Source organism: Solanum lycopersicum, chromosome 1, assembly GCF_036512215.1.
Source record: "Solanum lycopersicum chromosome 1, SLM_r2.1".
Lineage (NCBI taxonomy): Eukaryota > Viridiplantae > Streptophyta > Magnoliopsida > Solanales > Solanaceae > Solanum > Solanum lycopersicum.
Genome location: NC_090800.1, coordinates 86,902,842 through 86,919,971, shown reverse-complemented (window position 1 = coordinate 86,919,971; position 17,130 = coordinate 86,902,842). Strand labels below are relative to the sequence as shown.

Genomic DNA, 17,130 nt, shown 5'->3' with positions numbered 1-17,130 from the left:
GTGAGAAAAATTCTCCCTAGCTCCTGTCGACAATAATGTTCGCATTTACCCTTGCAATGGAGGTCAATACATACGTCTTTAACAGCTACGGAATACTCATTTTTAATTTATTTTCTTGTGGCTAATCAGAAACTGTTGAAGCATATTCTTTCACGTCATGACTTTCAGAATTGTTTTACATAACTTAAACAAATTAAGCTAAAGCAGCTTAGATAGAAACTGAAGTAATTCAATTCAAATATTTTTTTATTAATACAAACAAGAAATTAAGTTAAGAAGGTAACTTATACCCTAGCCTATAGAGATACCGACAAGATATCCATCAAAGGTATACATAGATTACTTATTTATAAAGAGACTGAGAATTAGCAAAGTGTTCCTAGGTGAAGTGATAAATTATTTAAATCTCAACAGAATCTACCAACAAGGCGATAATGTGAGGTTTTAAAACCTTCTCCGGATGAGTGTATCCATCTTGATTGTGCTTGTAAGTGACATCTATAATACGAGCAAGATTGAGAATTCGAGTAAGGATTTCTGTAGAGACAGGTGTTGGTCGAAGAATTCCTTCATTTACATCCTTCCATGCTATCTCAGCCATCTCTTGAAATTTTTCCATTGCTACTTGTGTTGATACGCCATAATCCCTCATGTAACACTCAATTCCAGTTGCAATCTGACCTCTACCCTTCTCAACCTCATAGGTGGCTATGTCATCAATGACTCGACATAAAGTCACGTTGGCTTCAAGGATTTTAGGGTTCTTGGCCAACCATTCAAAATCTTCCTTGGTAGCAGATTTCACGCCCAAGTAGGATGTAGTGGTAAGCAAGTAATAAGTGCTGGTAGCTAATGCATTGCTAAGATACTCAGAAACTGGTGGCATGTATCCTTCAATGAACCATTTTGCTTCCACAAAATAGTTTCTCACAATTTCTTTCATCTGTCAACAACAGGCAAATACATTCAAACATCACTATTTATTCAAAAAAATTAGGTGACTGATATTACTGATTAAATTCATACTCTTTCTTTAGCGTAGTGTACAACATCGGATCTGCCATCCTTTGACAATTCTGTTTCATAATCATCGTAGAGATCTAGAAGTGCTTTATAACTGATTTTCATGTAATCAGGGAGCCGATCAATTTGACTAATATCCCACCTAATAAATGAAAAGAGAAAGATAGATTAAGTTCGTTCCTCTTCTTATAAACCTGTCTAATAAATCCATTAACTGTTAGAGAGGCAAGTTCATACCTCTGTATGGCATCGGTATAAACCTCCAGTTCTTCTACTATTCCATAAGCATCGAATGTGTCATCTACTATCGAAATCATTGCTATAGTCTTAGCGAGCATGACACGAGCCTGAGAGTATTGTGGTTCAGCGTACACTCCCATCGTCCAAAAGTAACACTCCACTGCTCTATCCCTAGCATATGGAAGCGTTGTCACAAAATCCAAATCTTTCCACCACCTACAAAATAATTAGAATTAATTTGACAAATAACTTTCAAATAACAATTTAATTCTTTTTTTATATTAATTACCTTGATACTTCACTGAGTTCTTGTTTGTGCAACATCTGAAGTAAGTTGAAATCCAGTTTTGCAAATCGGAGCAGCACATCATTCTTCTGTTCCTCCTCTTCGTAGATAGAGATGAAGTATCGTGTCTCAACTCTTGGAATGCTCTTATGGAGAGATTGCTCAAGGGCATGAGTCACTTGCTTACTCAGAGGTGACTTCAAATGTGGAGCTGCAGACTCAAGATGAGCAGTGGAGAAAGCAAGTGCCTCTTCTAAAATATCTTCTCCATGAGTCCGTACATGTGAAGCTTCATATAAGTTCAATAGACCTTTGATGTCGTTGCTAAGTGATTCCTTGAACTTACCATTCGCATCTTGGAATCTGCAAAAGATTTCTGGTTCAAGTGGAAAACAAAATATTATTAGTTACGTATTACTATATAGCTAGTGTAACGGTGTTGATTATTATATTACGTACTTGGGGAGATATTGTAACCGTGTTGTCTCAATATTCGAAATTGAAGGGACAAAGTGTTTAAATCATGAGCCTCAAAGTTAGGATCTGATTTGTAAATTTGATCCAACATGTCCTCTATTTGTGTCTCAAAATGATAAGCTAAGCCAAGTCGCTCAACGATGTCTATCAGATTCAATTTCTCAGCCAGTGTTGTTCCACAAGCAGCATCAGACAACAAACTTCTTGTTTGCTCTTTCAATGTTTCAATCTCTTGAGCATACTCTTCCGCAACCTATAAATTATAATTTATAAAGTACTAATACATTTTATAAAACAAGTTAATATTAGTTTGTTCTTTAAACAGATACCTGATTATCAAGGGAGAAATAATGGAAACGATCACCCCAAAGACTTGGAGAGAAATCAGCAACAGGGCGAACAATGTCTTGGCAGTTACTCATCAATGCAGCAGCTGAGGCCATTTCTTCTACACTCAATTAGCTTGTGAAAAAAAAGTGTTTTAGAGAAATTGAACAAAGTGATGATGAAAATGGAAGTGAAGGAAATGAGTATTTATAATGTATGGTGAATCTTTTGTCACAGCCATCAATTGCCGCTCTGGTTGCCGCACTTGACTATGTACTGGTCAGTGGCCTATATAGTAAAAAATGTTAGAGTGTTCTAATTCACATTGCTATTGAAAGTTTAATAAAATTCCATTTTTAATTTTATTTTCCTTTTTTGGCGTCTGTCTGCAAGTCTCATTTTCCTCTAGTCTCAATTCACAAAACGACTTAAAACATAAAATATTACAATTAGTACGAGACATGCATTATTTTGTCTCTTAGTCTTTTTTGTCACAATTTGCACCATGTATTTGGAAAATGTTGATTTGAGGTCTATTTCGATGGCATCCAAAATATAATAATATTGGAATTCCTTCAGTGCAGAATGTAGCAACTTTGAATTGAAAATCATGTCCCAAAAGAAAAACAAAGGATTATATGCAATATATAATTTCATTTATTGAATTAAACACATATTATTTGTAAAGTTCAGATTGATGGCTTAAACATAAATTATTTTTGCGTTCCGGTTCAAGGTTGAGTTTATATGCCATCCTATTTTATTAAGTTAATGTTGAATTTATAAAAAATTGAAATGTAACTAATTCAATAGAATAAAGTAAATGCAAATTTTTTTCCTTTCCATAACGTGCTTTTATTTTCTCGATTGGGACAGATTGAGAATTGACAAATTCTTTTTTCAAGTACAGAGAATTTCTCAAATGTATATAGTTTTGTATATCTGCATATTCTTCTGAACAAAAAAACTATATTAAATTTATCCCTTTTTTTTGTTTTATCATTTATAAGTATCAAAATACATCATTAATTATACTCCTAATGAAAAACAATTAATTTCTAAAAAGAAAATTCAAGATCCAATTCCAAAAATTTGGAAGTTGCTTTATGCTTTAAACGAAGAAGATAAAGATTTAGTTATCCAGAGTTTCATAGTAGACATTAAAATAACAAATCGATATAATTATGAAGACATAAGATATAATTTCATTAATAAGTCTAAGCAGCAGAAGTAGGTTTCTAGGGGTGTCTTATCAATTTCTTTCCATTTGTATCCATTGAAAATAACAAATAAGTTCACAGAAAAAAAGAAGGTTAGAGAGAAAGGAAGACACAAATGTGAGCGAAATATTGTGATGATCGAAAATTTAGTCTTAAATTGACCGAAAATAATTAAAAACTAAATTTGGAACAAAATTGGCATACAAATGAGAAGAGAAATACTTCAATTGAATTGATTTATACTATAAAAAGAGATTTGACACATATCATTCAACAGTGATAGATAATTGAAGGGCATTAACCTGGATTAAAACCACTTCAAAACTAAAAATATCCCCAATAATTAAAAAAAATGTTATCTAACTTGTCAGTATTAATTTATTTCATTCTTTTAGGAATTTAAATCATGTTTGTATTACAATTAAATATAAAGTCTATATTGGATATAGAAACAATATTTATGACACTAAAATGTTTTCTACAAATCTTACATGGATGACATTAACATTAAAAATAAAGAATCTCCAAATAGAAAAATGTGTCTAGTCCTTTTAAAAAATTAAAAAGCGAAGATTATTGTATAAACTAAAATAAATTAAGCTTTGATTTATATAATAATAATATGAGTATTTTTTTTTAATTCAAATTTGATTAATAATGATGGTATTAATATCATTCATAAAGACTTGCATAATGTTTTAAGATTTATTCAAGGTTAATGTAATATTCTTTTCATCAAATTCACAATTAACAATTTTTCTATAAAAAATGTCAAAACCTATTTTTTACATTGTGAATAGTACAAATCGATTATGTTTTTGGCTTGATAAAGTTTTTCAAATTTTCATCATCTAACGTTTTAAATTTTTTATCACTGAGTGAAATGTCAACAATTTTATTTTATACATTAAATAGATCAATTCTATTTTAGAGTAAAAAAGATAACTTGATCCACTTGAGAGTTGAGACATTCAATTTTTAGAGTGTAAAGCAATTATTTTAGTTAGTATTTTTTGGAGTTTAAAGTACTAATGTCACTTCCGCTGTACACACAGCACATTAGAATGGTTTGTAAATACTTTTGGTTCATCATTTATATACCAACAAATTTTGATTTTGATATATGCCGCTTAATGTTCAGTTTGATTTTAAAGTTTATCAGTTCAACTATTTGATTATTGGTTTGTAGATATGTTAAATCGTTAAGAACCATTAAGATGTTTGCTAATCAATTCATCAGTTATTGATCGTTATTGGTTCGGCTATTGATTTAACCATAATGATTTGACATGAAAATAAATTATTAAATATCTCTTAGAAACATGATGACAAATCAAATAAATCATGCATATGAGTTGATAGATTTTATCTTGCTAAACACAGCTTTAACACATTGTAGAATAACTAAAAGTTTGAGACTATATACAAAGGACTTTATATACCAAAATGGTATTAATATAATTTATTAATTTATTATCTAGTTATCGGTTATTCTGTTAAGAAAAAAACGTCAACCCGTTAAGAATCAATAACCCAATAATAAAAAAATCAAAATCATTACCAAAATCATTAAACCAATAAATCTATTACCAATGAACTAATAAGTTTTTTTATTAGAGTTATCGAATTTAATTCAGTTTTGAATATATTTAATTTAATATACTTTTGTTTTTTCATAAAATATATTATATTCAGATTATTTTTAGAATTATATTTATGAAGAAATATTATAAACTTAACCTAACACAACAAATCAACAATAATTAGATAATGGTACAGTTTATAATCATAGAAAATTGGTAAATATTTACGACCAAAAGAATTTTAAAAATGCATTATTCTAATGTATTTAGTTAGATATCATAAAAATTAACATTAAATTTATGAATAACGAAAGGACTCAAAGTACTATAAACCCTTATATTATTAGAATTTTAGGACGAGTGGGCCACTTGCATAGATAAAGCTTATGTTTTTTTGTTTTTGATTTTTTAAATTCTCTCCTTTTTGTTAGATGATCAATATGGTAGTTTCTTTCCTTAACATATTACAATTTATTTTAACAAATAAAAAGAAGATCGAGCTAGATACAAAAGAAGTATTATAAAGATATCAAGAATTAATGTTACAAAAACGTTTTAAGTAGAGTACTATCTTATATAGATGGAACCAAAAAAAGAAAAAAAGAGTGAATGATTTAGATCTCAATGGAGTCCACCAGTAAAGCAATGATGTGAGGTTTTAAAACCTTCTCCGGATGAGTGTATCCATCTTGATTGTGTTTATAAGTAACATCTATAATACGAGCAAGATTGAGAATTCGAGTAAGGATTTCTGTAGAGACAGGAGTTGGTCGAAGAATTCCTTCATTTACATCCTTCCATGCTATCTCAGCCATCTCTTGAAATTTGTCCATTGCTACTTGTGTTGATACGCCATAATCCCTCATATAACACTCAATTCCAGTTGCGATTTGGCCCCTACCCTTCTCAACTTCATAGGTGGCTATGTCATCAACAACTCGGCATAATGTCACATTGGCTTCAAGAATTTTAGGGTTCTTGGCCAACCATTCGAAATCTTCCTTTGTTGCTGACTTCACTCCCAAATAGGATGTTGTAGTCAGCAAATAATAAGTGCTGGTAGCTAATGCATTGCTAAGATACTCAGAAACTGGCGGCATATATCCCTCAATAAACCACTTTGCTTCTACAAAATAATTTCTCACAATCTCCTTCATCTGTTTAACAAAAATTTCAATAATATATATAGATCCAGTATAAATAAGAAAAATAAGGTAGTGATTTTAAATAGAAATCAGTGAGTTCGTACTCTTTCTTTTGCGTACTGTACAACATCAGATCTCCCATCCTTTGACAACTCCTTTTCATAATCTTCATACAGATCCAAAAGAGCCTTAAAACTGACTTTCATGTATTCTGGGAGTCGATCCATTTGGCTAATATCCCACCTAATAAATGAAAAGAAAAGAGAAAGATTTAGTAAACTCCCCTTTTAAGAAATTAACCCTCTCTAATAAGTTCATACCTCTGTATGGCATCGGTGTAAACCTCCAGTTCTTTTACGATTCCATAAGCATCGAATGTGTCATCTACTATCGAAATCATTGCTATAGTCTTAGCAAGCATGACACGAGCCTGGGAGTATTGAGGTTCAGCATACACTCCCATCGTCCAAAAGTAACATTCGACTGCTCTATCCCTAGCATATGGAAGCGTTGTCACAAAATCCAAATCTTTCCACCACCTACAAAATAATTAGAATTAATTTGACAAATAACTTTCAAATAACAATTATTATTATTTTTTTTTATATTAATTACCTTGATACTTCACTGAGTTCTTGTTTGTGCAACATCTGGAGTAAGTTGTAATCTAATTTGGCAAATCGAAGCAACACATCATTCTTAAATTCCTCCTCTTCGTAGATAGAGATGAAGTATCGTGTCTCAACTCTTGGAATGCTCTTATGGAGAGATTGCTCAAGGGCATGAGTCACTTGCTTACTCAGAGGTGACTTCAAATGTGGAGCTGCAGACTCAAGATGAGCAGTGGAGAAAGCAAGTGCCTCTTCCAAAATATCTTCTCCATGAGTCCGTACATGTGAAGCTTCATATAAGTTCAATAGACCTTTGATGTCGTTGCTAAGTGATTCCTTGAACTTACCATTCGCATCTTGGAATCTGCTGAAAATTTCTGGATGATGAATAAAAAGCAAAAGATAATTAGTTTTTTTGCATGCGGATAAAGAAACAAAAAAAAGTGCAGCATATATATGTAAAGGACCTACTTTGAGAGATATTGTAACCATGTTGTCTCAATATTCTAAATTGAAGGGACAAAGTGTTTAAATCATGAGCCTCAAAGTTAGGATCTGCTTTGTAAATTTGATCCAACATGTCCTCTATTTGTTTTTCAAAATGATAAGCTAAGCCAAGTCGCTCAACGATGTCTATCAGATTCAATTTCTCAGCCAGTGTTGTTCCACAGGCAGCATCAGACAACAAACTCCTTGTTTGTTCCTTCAAAGTTTCAATCTGTTGAGCATACTTGTCAGCAACCTGTAAAATGTTCATTGATTGGGATTAGTAATAATTAACCAAATATAATGAAGCGATCGAGAAAGATATTGTAATTACCTGATTGTCGAGAGAGAATGAATGGAAACGATCACCCCAAAGACTTGGAGAGAAATTTGCAACAGGGCGAACAATCTCATCTTGGTTGTTAAGTAGGGCCATTTCTTCAGAAAAGGATGTAATTAGCTTTGTGAGAAAACAGAAAGCCTTTTTTTTTTTATATTTTCCTTTCTCTCTTTGGTTAGTTGTTGATAGGGAATTGAAGTGTTGATGGAAATGAAAGTGAAGGAATATTGAGTATTTATAGTGGTGAGAATGCATTCTCTTTTGAAATTTTTTGTGATGCATGCAGTCCATCCCGTTGCCTTACTTTGACTACATATTTAACTGATCGCTCCACAGTAATATACTCTTTCTAGTCTTTATCAAAATTAATGATAAATTTTTTTTTATATCTAGTACATCTTCCTATACCCATATAAGATTATTATAAGTAATTATTAAATATTCTAAATTAAACAAGTATTAGTGGATATTGTAAGTGGCGTTTATTTTATAAAAATTAATTATACTCGATAATCTTCATGTTTTTTATTCGTTATATGTAGTTCCATTTTCGGAAAAATACATTATGGCCGTTAGTGACGTCCGCCTTCTTTCCTCGGGAGGCCGTCTGTAATTTTTTTCGTTTTATAATTTTATATTAATGGGATATATTGCCTCGAAGGGACCAAGAAAGTGTTCCTTTTGTTTATTTTTTAAGGGTTTTTTTTCCCCTTCAATGGCGTCTGTCTTGATCCAATGCTATTGTTTCCAATTTCAACTTGAAAAAAATATAGTATTACATAAGCATACTATGTAATTATTGCATGAGTGCATTATTATAAGTTCTTCGCCCCAAGGAGATTGAATGGACATAGTAACGGCAGACCTAGAGGTAATCGAGAGGGGTTTAAAGAATTAAAAAAAAAATAGAGGTTGGCTTAGTAGATGAGGAATTTAAAATTGAGGAAATAGTCACTCAAAAATAGCCTAATTAAGCTCCATATTTATAGCTTACTAATTACGATTTATAGGTACATGTTATAGGAGGGGGAGAGAAAGATTGTGACACAGAGGAGAGAGGCGAGCGATATTAAGTGATGGAGGAGAGAGGCGAGCGAGAGACAATAGAGAGTGAGAGAGAGGCCAATTCTATATGTATATCGGTTAAATAATTAATTGTATATTATACAGATGTATTTGTATATGTGGCAAACGAGATTGGGAGAGGGAGGAGAGACACGAGTGAGATTGGGATATAGAGGAGAGAGAGGCGAGCAAGAGAGGGCAGAGAGTGGGAGAGAGATGAGCGAGAGAGGGCAATAATGTGTATAATTCGCATCTCATTTATATAATCCGTGGATATATTTGTATGATTCATGTATTTTGTATAATTCAGTAATATAAAGTCTGAAATTATATAAAGATGATAAAACTCAAAATAACGAATTGATACAAACATAAGCATATGAACTTTAAGTAGTTATACTGAATATGTTATACAAATTACATTATATAAATGTATTATGCAAAATTCAAAAATTGCACGTTTATATAAACTTTAAAAATGTTATACACAAAAAGATTGAAGATATATAGTGACAAAACTGAAAGCCAAAGAAAATCATCGTCATATACAAATACAGATCGTCGTATAAAAATACAATTCAAATTAAAAATTGTTAGTTGCAAATTATACAAATGTAACTAATGATAAAAACATTGTTAATTATATAACTCGAAGTCCACCATATAATTAATCACAATGTTAGTTGTGAGTAGCAATTATAGCATATCATAGCTATGATGAGTTATTAAATAGTATAAGTTTATTTAACCGTGTAATTTTCCCTTAAAAGTTTCAACATAAATTTCAAATTCAAATTTTAGGTATTATATTTTTTTTCAAATCCCTTTATCAAAAATTCTGAATCCATCGTCAATACTACAAGCATAGCCGTTCCAATAAAGTAACTTATTGAATTATATATATTTCCAAAGTTCAATATTGATGGCTTATCTGAATGATAGAAGAAACATATATTATTTGCACGCTTATTTTTCCTGTTCAAAGTTGAATCATCTATGCCATCGTATTTTACTAAATGTTGATTTTATGCAAATCCAGCTGTAACTAATTCAATGGAAGAGATGATATGCAATATTCTACGCATAACTTTCTCCAAACATGCTTTCCTTCATTTTATTACTAAAAATTCTTACTGATGATGAGAAATTTAAAATTAATTGATTTTAATTATTTAAATGTAACATTATTTTTGAAACGTAATAATAATTAAGACATAATTCCAAACAAATTGAATTGAATGAGTATTTAGTTTTTTTGAAAAAATAAAATATAAAATCTAGAGGAGTCGAATTAGATCTTGCTAGAACGTAACATTGTAGTTTTCCTAAAGTTGACTACACGAGGACCTAATTATTCTAAGCATGTACATAAAATTCAAACGGCAAGTAAAATTCATAGGTACTATTTAAAGTCCAAATTCTTGGTTAGAATTTTAATCTTTCAGTGCTAAGAGTGATATTAGAAATAAAATTCTAATACTGTTGGAATTAATACTTATTATATTAGACATTTTGAACCAAAATTGACATTACACACACAAATACAATTTTTTTAATCGTAAGGGATCACTAATTTATTTAAAATTGAGTGGCATGTATATCCACTGACCAAAAATTAATGTTCAATCAAATATTTAGTCAAGTAAGGCACCCACAAGTGATGGTCGCAATAATCCTAATTCCTAAATAAGTATATATATTTTACAAGAACTTGAAAAAAGAAATTTGGTTATTTTCATAGTCACATATAGAGGCTACTCAAACTCTATGTTGTTGAGGAAGGTTCTTATCACCTTCTTGATCAATTATATTTGAGTCTTCGAAATGCTTTAGAATTATACTTGTAATACTCTCCAGTCTTCAGTATACTCTTTCAAGTGACTCTTCTAGCACCATGCTATTATGTGAGTCAAAAAATAGTATCATTCCACATTATTGTTGTTGGTTTAGGTTAAAAAAAAATTAGAGTAGAGGCCAAATTACAACATGAGTAGAGTGCTATATAAAAGACTAAAGTACATCAATAGAGAGTAATAAAAAGAATTCAAAAAATGATTAAAAAAGCGTGGGAAAATGTGAATGAAAGAATTATCAGGTTAAGTTTATCTCTCTACAATGATTCTTAATTGCATTTTAAGATTAGGTTAAATTAAAAAGCATATTTACGTATTATATTTTTTTATTAAATATTAAGTTAAACTCATATAAAGCTTAATAGGTGTTTGAACACTCATTAATTTCGACATAAAATGTATGTATATATATATAAAAAAATATCACGTAAAACTATATAATTAATGTTATAAATCCATTGAATTGTGTGGATTGTCCTTTAGATTTACTCAAGAGTTAATTGTATTCATGTATACATGTTCCCAAGGTGATAAGAATCATTTGGATAACTTTGTACCTACTAATTGGACATTTATCATGGGGCCTTTGGGGTGATATCTCAACTCTATAAATAGAGATATCATTCACCTTTTGTAATACATACTTGAATAAGAAAATTATCTCCTCTATCTTATACTTCTTGTCTTTTTCTTTTTATATTCTGAGTTTTCTTTACAACACGTTATCAGCACGAAGTTGCTACTTGCAAAGGTATTATATAAATATTTTTATTTGATTCACATATTCTCTCATAATTTCATTATGTCGAATTTATCCAAACTTGAGTTTGTGGCATTAGATATTTCTGGAAAGAATTATCTTTCATGGGTACTCGATGCTGAGATTCACTTGGCTGCTAAAGGTCTTGATGCCACTATTACTCAGGGAAATGAAGCATCGAGTCAAGATAAGGCGAAAGCTATGATTTTCCTTCGTCATCATCTTGATGAGGGCCTGAAGATTGAATATCTGACGGTGAAAGATCCACTTGAATTGTGGACTGATTTAAAGGGGAGATATGACCACCTAAAGGCAACAGTGTTGCCAAGAGCTCGTTATGAGTGGATGCATTTACGATTTCATGATTTTAAGACCGTGATTGAATACAACTCTGCTGTATTCAGGATAAACTCCCAGTTGAAATTATGTGGGGAGACTATAAAAGATGAGGACATGTTGGAAAAGACACTTACTACTTTCCATGCCTCAAATGTGATATTGCAGCAGCAATATCGTGAAAAGGGTTTTCAGAAATATTCTGAACTAATCTCATGTCTGTTGGTGGCTGAGCAACATAATGCTCTTTTAATGAAAAATCATGAAGCTCGTCCCACTGGAGCTGCTCCATTACCGGAGGCAAATGTGGTGGAAGCACGTGATCAATCTAAAGTAAAAGGAGATGATCATCGGGGATATAATAATGCACGGGGACGTGGCAAAGATAAAAGACGATACACTAATCGTCAAGGTGGTGGTCATAATAAAAGGGAGAACAACATGAGTTCTCAAAATAACCCCTCAAAAAGTAATTGTCGTCGTTGTGGCATGAAAGGCCATTGGAAGAATGAATGTCGCACACATGAACATTTTGTAAGGCTCTATCAAAATTCCTTTAAAAATAAAGGAAATAAAAGTGGTGTTTCCTCTTCCAATGCTCGAGCTGAGTCACATATGACTCTTAAAGATGATGATAAGCCGGGAACATCTCAGAAATATGATAAGGATGTTGAAGCAAATTTGGATTTAAAGGATGATGTTTTTGATGGCCTTGGTGACATTACTCATATGGAAGTTGATGACTTCTTTGGAGATCGAAACTGATTTTGATCTTTTAGCTGGGGAATGAAGTCTGTTAATATTTTACTTATATATTTTTAATTATCATGTTATTTATGTTGAAGTATTTAAATTTCCGTTGTTAATTTTGTTTCTTCCTTCTTTTGATGTATTTTATTTTAATGAAAATTAATAGAAATCCCCAGTTGTCAGTTGGATTCAAGATGAGTAATGGAGATGTATGCCTTCTTGATAGTGCTACAACGCATACAATATTAAAAGAAAAGAAATACTTTTCTAATTTGTTTATGAAAATGGCATATGTCAACACAATATCAGGTAGTACAAAATTAATTGAGGGCTCTGGAAGAGCGACCTTATTACTACCTGGAGGGACAATATTAAGCATTGATAATGCATTATATTGTAGTAAGTCTCAAAGAAACTTATTAAGTTTCAAAGTTATTCGCCAAAGTGGCTATCATGTTGAGACGGCTAATGAAGGAAAGGTTGAATACCTTTACATTACTACAATTAATGTTGAGAAGAAAATTGTGCATGAAAAATTACCTGCATTTTCTTCTGGGTTGTACTATACAAGTATAAGAACAGTTGAATCACATGCCGTAGTAAACAAAAGGTTTACTAATTTTAATGATTTTATCATTTGGCATGACCGGTTGGGCCATCCTGGATTTAATATGATGCGCAAAATCATTGAGAATTCACATGGACACACCTTAAAGAGCCCAAATATCCTTCAATCAAAGGAATTCTCTTGTACTGCTTGTTCTCAAGGAAAGTTGATCATTAAACCATCAACAGTTAAGGTTGGAATTGAATCCCCTGCGTTTCTGGAACGTATACAGGGTGATATATGTGGACCAATTCAACCTGCATGTGGACCCTTTAAATATTATATGGTCTTGATAGATGCTTCTACAAGATGGTCACATGTGTGTTTATTATCAACTCGCAATATGGCTTTTGCGAGATTGCTGGCTCAAATAATAAGATTGAAAGCACAATTTCCAGACTATACAATAAAGACAATCCTTCTAGATAATGCTGGTGAGTTTACATCTCAGGCATTTAATGATTATTGTATGTCTACTGGTATAACTGTTGAACATCCAGTTGCGCATGTTCACACTCAAAACGGTCTAGCAGAATCATTGATTAAACGTCTGCAATTGATAGCTAGACCATTACTAATGAGAACAAAGTTATCTGTGTCTATGTGGGGGCATGCTATTTTGCATGCAGCAACACTTGTGCGCATAAGGCCAACCAATTATCATGAATTCTCCCCATTACAATTGACTTTTGGTCAAGAGCCAAACATTTCCCATCTTAGAGTTTTTGGATGTGCGGTGTATGTCCCAATTGCTCCACCACAACGCACAAAGATGGGGCCGCAAAGAAGGTTGGGGATATATGTTGGGTATGAATCTCCTTCAATCATAAAATATTTGGAGCCTATGACTGGAGATTTATTTAAGGCAAGATTTGCTGATTGTCATTTTGATGAATCAGTATACCCAACATTAGGGGAAGAACATAAGTCATTGGGAAAAGAGATAGATTGGAATTCATCATCTCTATCTCATCTGGATCCTCGAACAAACCAATGTGAGCAAGAAGTTCAAAGAATAATTTATTTGCAGAACGTTGCAAATCAGCTACCAGATGCATTTACGAATCTTCCAAGGATTACTAAATCGCATATTCCAGCTGTTAATGCTCCAGTTCGAGTTGATATCCCGACGGGACAAATTGTTAAGGCAAATGAGTCTAGACCACATTTGAAGCGTGGTAGACCAATTGGTTCCAAGGATAAAAATCCTCGAAAGAGAAAAGGAATAAATGATCAAGATGATCATGGGTTGAAAGAAATTTCTCAAGATGAGACCCAAGTCATAACACATGATGAGGAGGAGGTTCGAACTTCTGAAAATAATGAAATTTCAATGAATTATGTCTCGACGAGAAAGTTGTGGAACCGAAATAATGTTGTGATTGACAACATATTTGCCTATAATGTTGCTATTGAAATAATGCAACAAGATGAAGATATTGAGCCAAAATCTGTTCACGAATGTAGACAGAGAAATGATTGGCCAAAATGGAAGGATGCAATTCAAGCTGAATTGGCTTCACTAGAAAAACGTGAAGTTTTTGGACCAATAATCCGAACACCTGAAGGTATCAAGCCAGTGGAGTACAAATGGGTTTTTGTACGAAAAAGAAATGAGAAAGGTGAAGTCATGAGATATAAGGCCCGACTCGTTGCTCAAGGTTTTTCTCAAAGACCTGGCATTGATTATATGGAGACATATTCTCCAGTGGTAGATGCAATCACCTTTAGATATCTCATAAATCTGGCAGTTCATGAAAAACTTGAAATGCGTCTAATGGACGTTGTCACAGCCTATCTATACGGCTCATTGGACCACAACATTTTCATGAAAATTTCTGAAGCATTTAAAGTGCCTGAAACATACAAAGATTCAAGAGAAACTTGTTCAATAAAGTTTCAGAAATCTCTGTATGGACTGAAACAATCAGGAAGGATGTGGTACAATCGTTTGAGTGAATATTTGTTAAAGAAAGGGTACAAAAATGACCCGATTTGTCCCTGCATTTTCATTAAACGGTTGGGGTCTGAATTTGTAATAATAGTTGTGTATGTTGATGATTTGAACATCATTGGAACTCGTAAAGAGCTTTTAGAAGCTGTTGAGTGTCTGAAAAGAGAATTTGAAATGAAAGATCTCGGCAAGACAAAATTTTGTCTTGGTCTACAGATTGAGAATTTGTCAAATGGAATACTTGTTCATCAATCAACGTACACAGAAAAGATACTAAAGCGTTTTTACATGGTTAACTCACATCCATTGAGTACTCCAATGGTGGTAAGATCTCTTGACATCAATACAGATCCATTTCGACCTCAAGAGAATGATGAAGAGCTTCTTGGTGATGAAACTCCTTATCTTAGTGCGATCGGGGCACTAATGTACCTTGCTAACAATACTCGACCAGATATCTGTTTTGCAGTAAGTCTACTGGCAAGATTCAGTTCCTCCCCAACAAAAAGACATTGGAATGGTGTTAAACACATACTTCGATATCTTCGAGGGACCATGGACATGGGTTTATTCTATTCCAGTGAATCCAAATCAGAACTGATTGGTTACGCAGATGCAGGGTATTTATCAGATCCGCATAAAGCTCGATCACAAACAGGCTATTTGTTTACATGTGGAGACACAGCAATATCTTGGCGATCAATGAAGCAAACATTGGTAGCCACTTCTTCAAATCATGCAGAAATAATAGTCATCCATGAAGCAAGTCGAGAGTGCGTCTGGTTGAGATCAATGACCCATCATATTCAGAAAATGTGTGGTTTTTCTTTGAAAAAGAATATACCAACCACAATGTACGAAGATAATGTTGCATGTATAGCTCAATTGAAAGGAGGATACATCAAAGGAGACCGGACAAAGCATATCTCACCAAAGTTCTTTTTCACGCATGATCTTCAACAAAATGGTGAGATAGAAGTTCAACAAATTCGTTCAAGTGATAATCTTGCTGATTTATTCACTAAGGCATTGCCAACATCAACATTTGAGAAGTTGAGATACAAGATTGGAATGCGCCGTCTCTGAGATATTATTATTACTCATTTTAATTTAAAAATACAAAGTCGTTGAGTATATTATAATTTGTGATTTGAGGTTTTTCCTTTTTTTAAGTAATAATATTGAACATAACTTTTTCATTAATTTTATTCACAATTGTATCTAAATAATTTTTACATTTGCACAAAATAAGTTGTACCTTCAGGTAGTGGATCCATTAAATACATAATAATCTACACTAGGCTTTCATCCCTAGTAATTTAGTAATATATATAGTCGAGTAAAGATGGTGGGTAAAATAAATAGTCAAGGAGGTGTTTGGAAAACGTGGAGTTGTTCCCTGTTCAGTTGTAGATTTAGGTGTCGTTTGTGTGGTGGATAAAAATAAATAGTAATGGGGTAAATAAATAACAATGGAATAAAAAAATTATATTTTATTTAGTTGTCATATTTTTTTTTTACTCAAATCAAAACGGAAATAGAAATATTATCTAAAAAAGATTATTAATGAATCAATATCAATTTAGGAGGTTTACTGTTGAAGATAAGAGATGTTGTTCACAAGAACTTAGATACACATATACATATGGTGATAAATAGAAGTTGTATGCTGCAAGTATATTACAGGTATAATCCATAAAAAATTAAAGAAAAAAAAAACGTTTTCATTTTATTAAGGTCAATTAAAATATCTATAGACCCAGTTATGTAGCCACAAATTGTAAAAGGTGACCAATTATCAAACACTTGTACTCAAAAAAATCATAGATGAAAATTTAGTTTTTTTTTATAGGTTGATTCTATCGGTAGCTTTTTAAAATTGGCATAAATTTTTATTTAGACATTTTAATTAGATTTTGTTCATTTTAGACACCTCATATTGAGTTTCGCTGTGTCATTTTGACACTTTTTATTGATTTGACATATTGTGTGTGTTGCACCCATTTGAACGCTTGAGGATTTTTGTTTTTAGATTTATTTTCCTCCTTCTTCTTCACTTTTTAAGCC

At 32.2% G+C, this 17,130-nt stretch overlaps 3 protein-coding genes across 3 annotated transcripts; 1 reads left to right on the top strand and 2 right to left on the bottom strand.

Moving 5' to 3' along the window:
- Positions 1–263: 263 nt before the first annotated feature.
- TPS33 (viridiflorene synthase) lies at positions 264–2,513 on the bottom strand. Its single transcript, NM_001321125.1, has 6 exons — positions 2,356–2,513; positions 2,009–2,279; positions 1,553–1,925; positions 1,261–1,479; positions 1,027–1,165; positions 264–943 (listed from the first exon to the last, which is right to left on the bottom strand). The coding sequence occupies exons 1-6, from the start codon at positions 2,467–2,469 to the stop codon at positions 401–403; spliced, it is 1,659 nt and encodes a 552-aa protein (NP_001308054.1). The 5' UTR covers positions 2,470–2,513; the 3' UTR covers positions 264–400.
- Positions 2,514–5,698: 3,185 nt separating this feature from the next.
- Positions 5,699–7,921, bottom strand: TPS32 (viridiflorene synthase). The gene is made up of 6 exons (NM_001321094.1): positions 7,733–7,921; positions 7,384–7,654; positions 6,917–7,289; positions 6,622–6,840; positions 6,406–6,544; positions 5,699–6,313 (listed from the first exon to the last, which is right to left on the bottom strand). The coding sequence occupies exons 1-6, from the start codon at positions 7,832–7,834 to the stop codon at positions 5,771–5,773; spliced, it is 1,647 nt and encodes a 548-aa protein (NP_001308023.1). The 5' UTR covers positions 7,835–7,921; the 3' UTR covers positions 5,699–5,770.
- Positions 7,922–11,458: 3,537 nt separating this feature from the next.
- LOC101251134 (uncharacterized) lies at positions 11,459–12,517 on the top strand. The gene has a single exon (XM_004231259.1). It carries the CDS (start codon positions 11,459–11,461, stop codon positions 12,515–12,517), a length of 1,059 nt encoding a protein of 352 aa, XP_004231307.1.
- The last annotated feature ends 4,613 nt before the right edge of the window (positions 12,518–17,130 follow it).

Bases quoted from the DNA above. Each gene is read 5' to 3' on its own strand.
- TPS32 (NM_001321094.1), bottom strand. From the start codon at position 7,834: ATGGCCCTACTTAACAACCAAGATGAGATTGTTCGCCCTGTTGCAAAT. The intron at 7,655-7,732 runs GTAATTACAATA...AACATTTTACAG, and splicing joins CATTCTCTCTCGACAATCAG to GTTGCTGACAAGTATGCTCA. The intron at 6,841-6,916 runs GTAATTAATATA...ATTATTTTGTAG, and splicing joins GAACTCAGTGAAGTATCAAG to GTGGTGGAAAGATTTGGATT.
- TPS33 (NM_001321125.1), bottom strand. From the start codon at position 2,469: ATGGCCTCAGCTGCTGCATTGATGAGTAACTGCCAAGACATTGTTCGC. The intron at 2,280-2,355 runs GTATCTGTTTAA...TATAATTTATAG, and splicing joins ATTTCTCCCTTGATAATCAG to GTTGCGGAAGAGTATGCTCA. The intron at 1,926-2,008 runs GTACGTAATATA...CACTTGAACCAG, and splicing joins CGGTTACAATATCTCCCCAA to AAATCTTTTGCAGATTCCAA.
- LOC101251134 (XM_004231259.1), top strand. From the start codon at position 11,459: ATGTCGAATTTATCCAAACTTGAGTTTGTGGCATTAGATATTTCTGGA.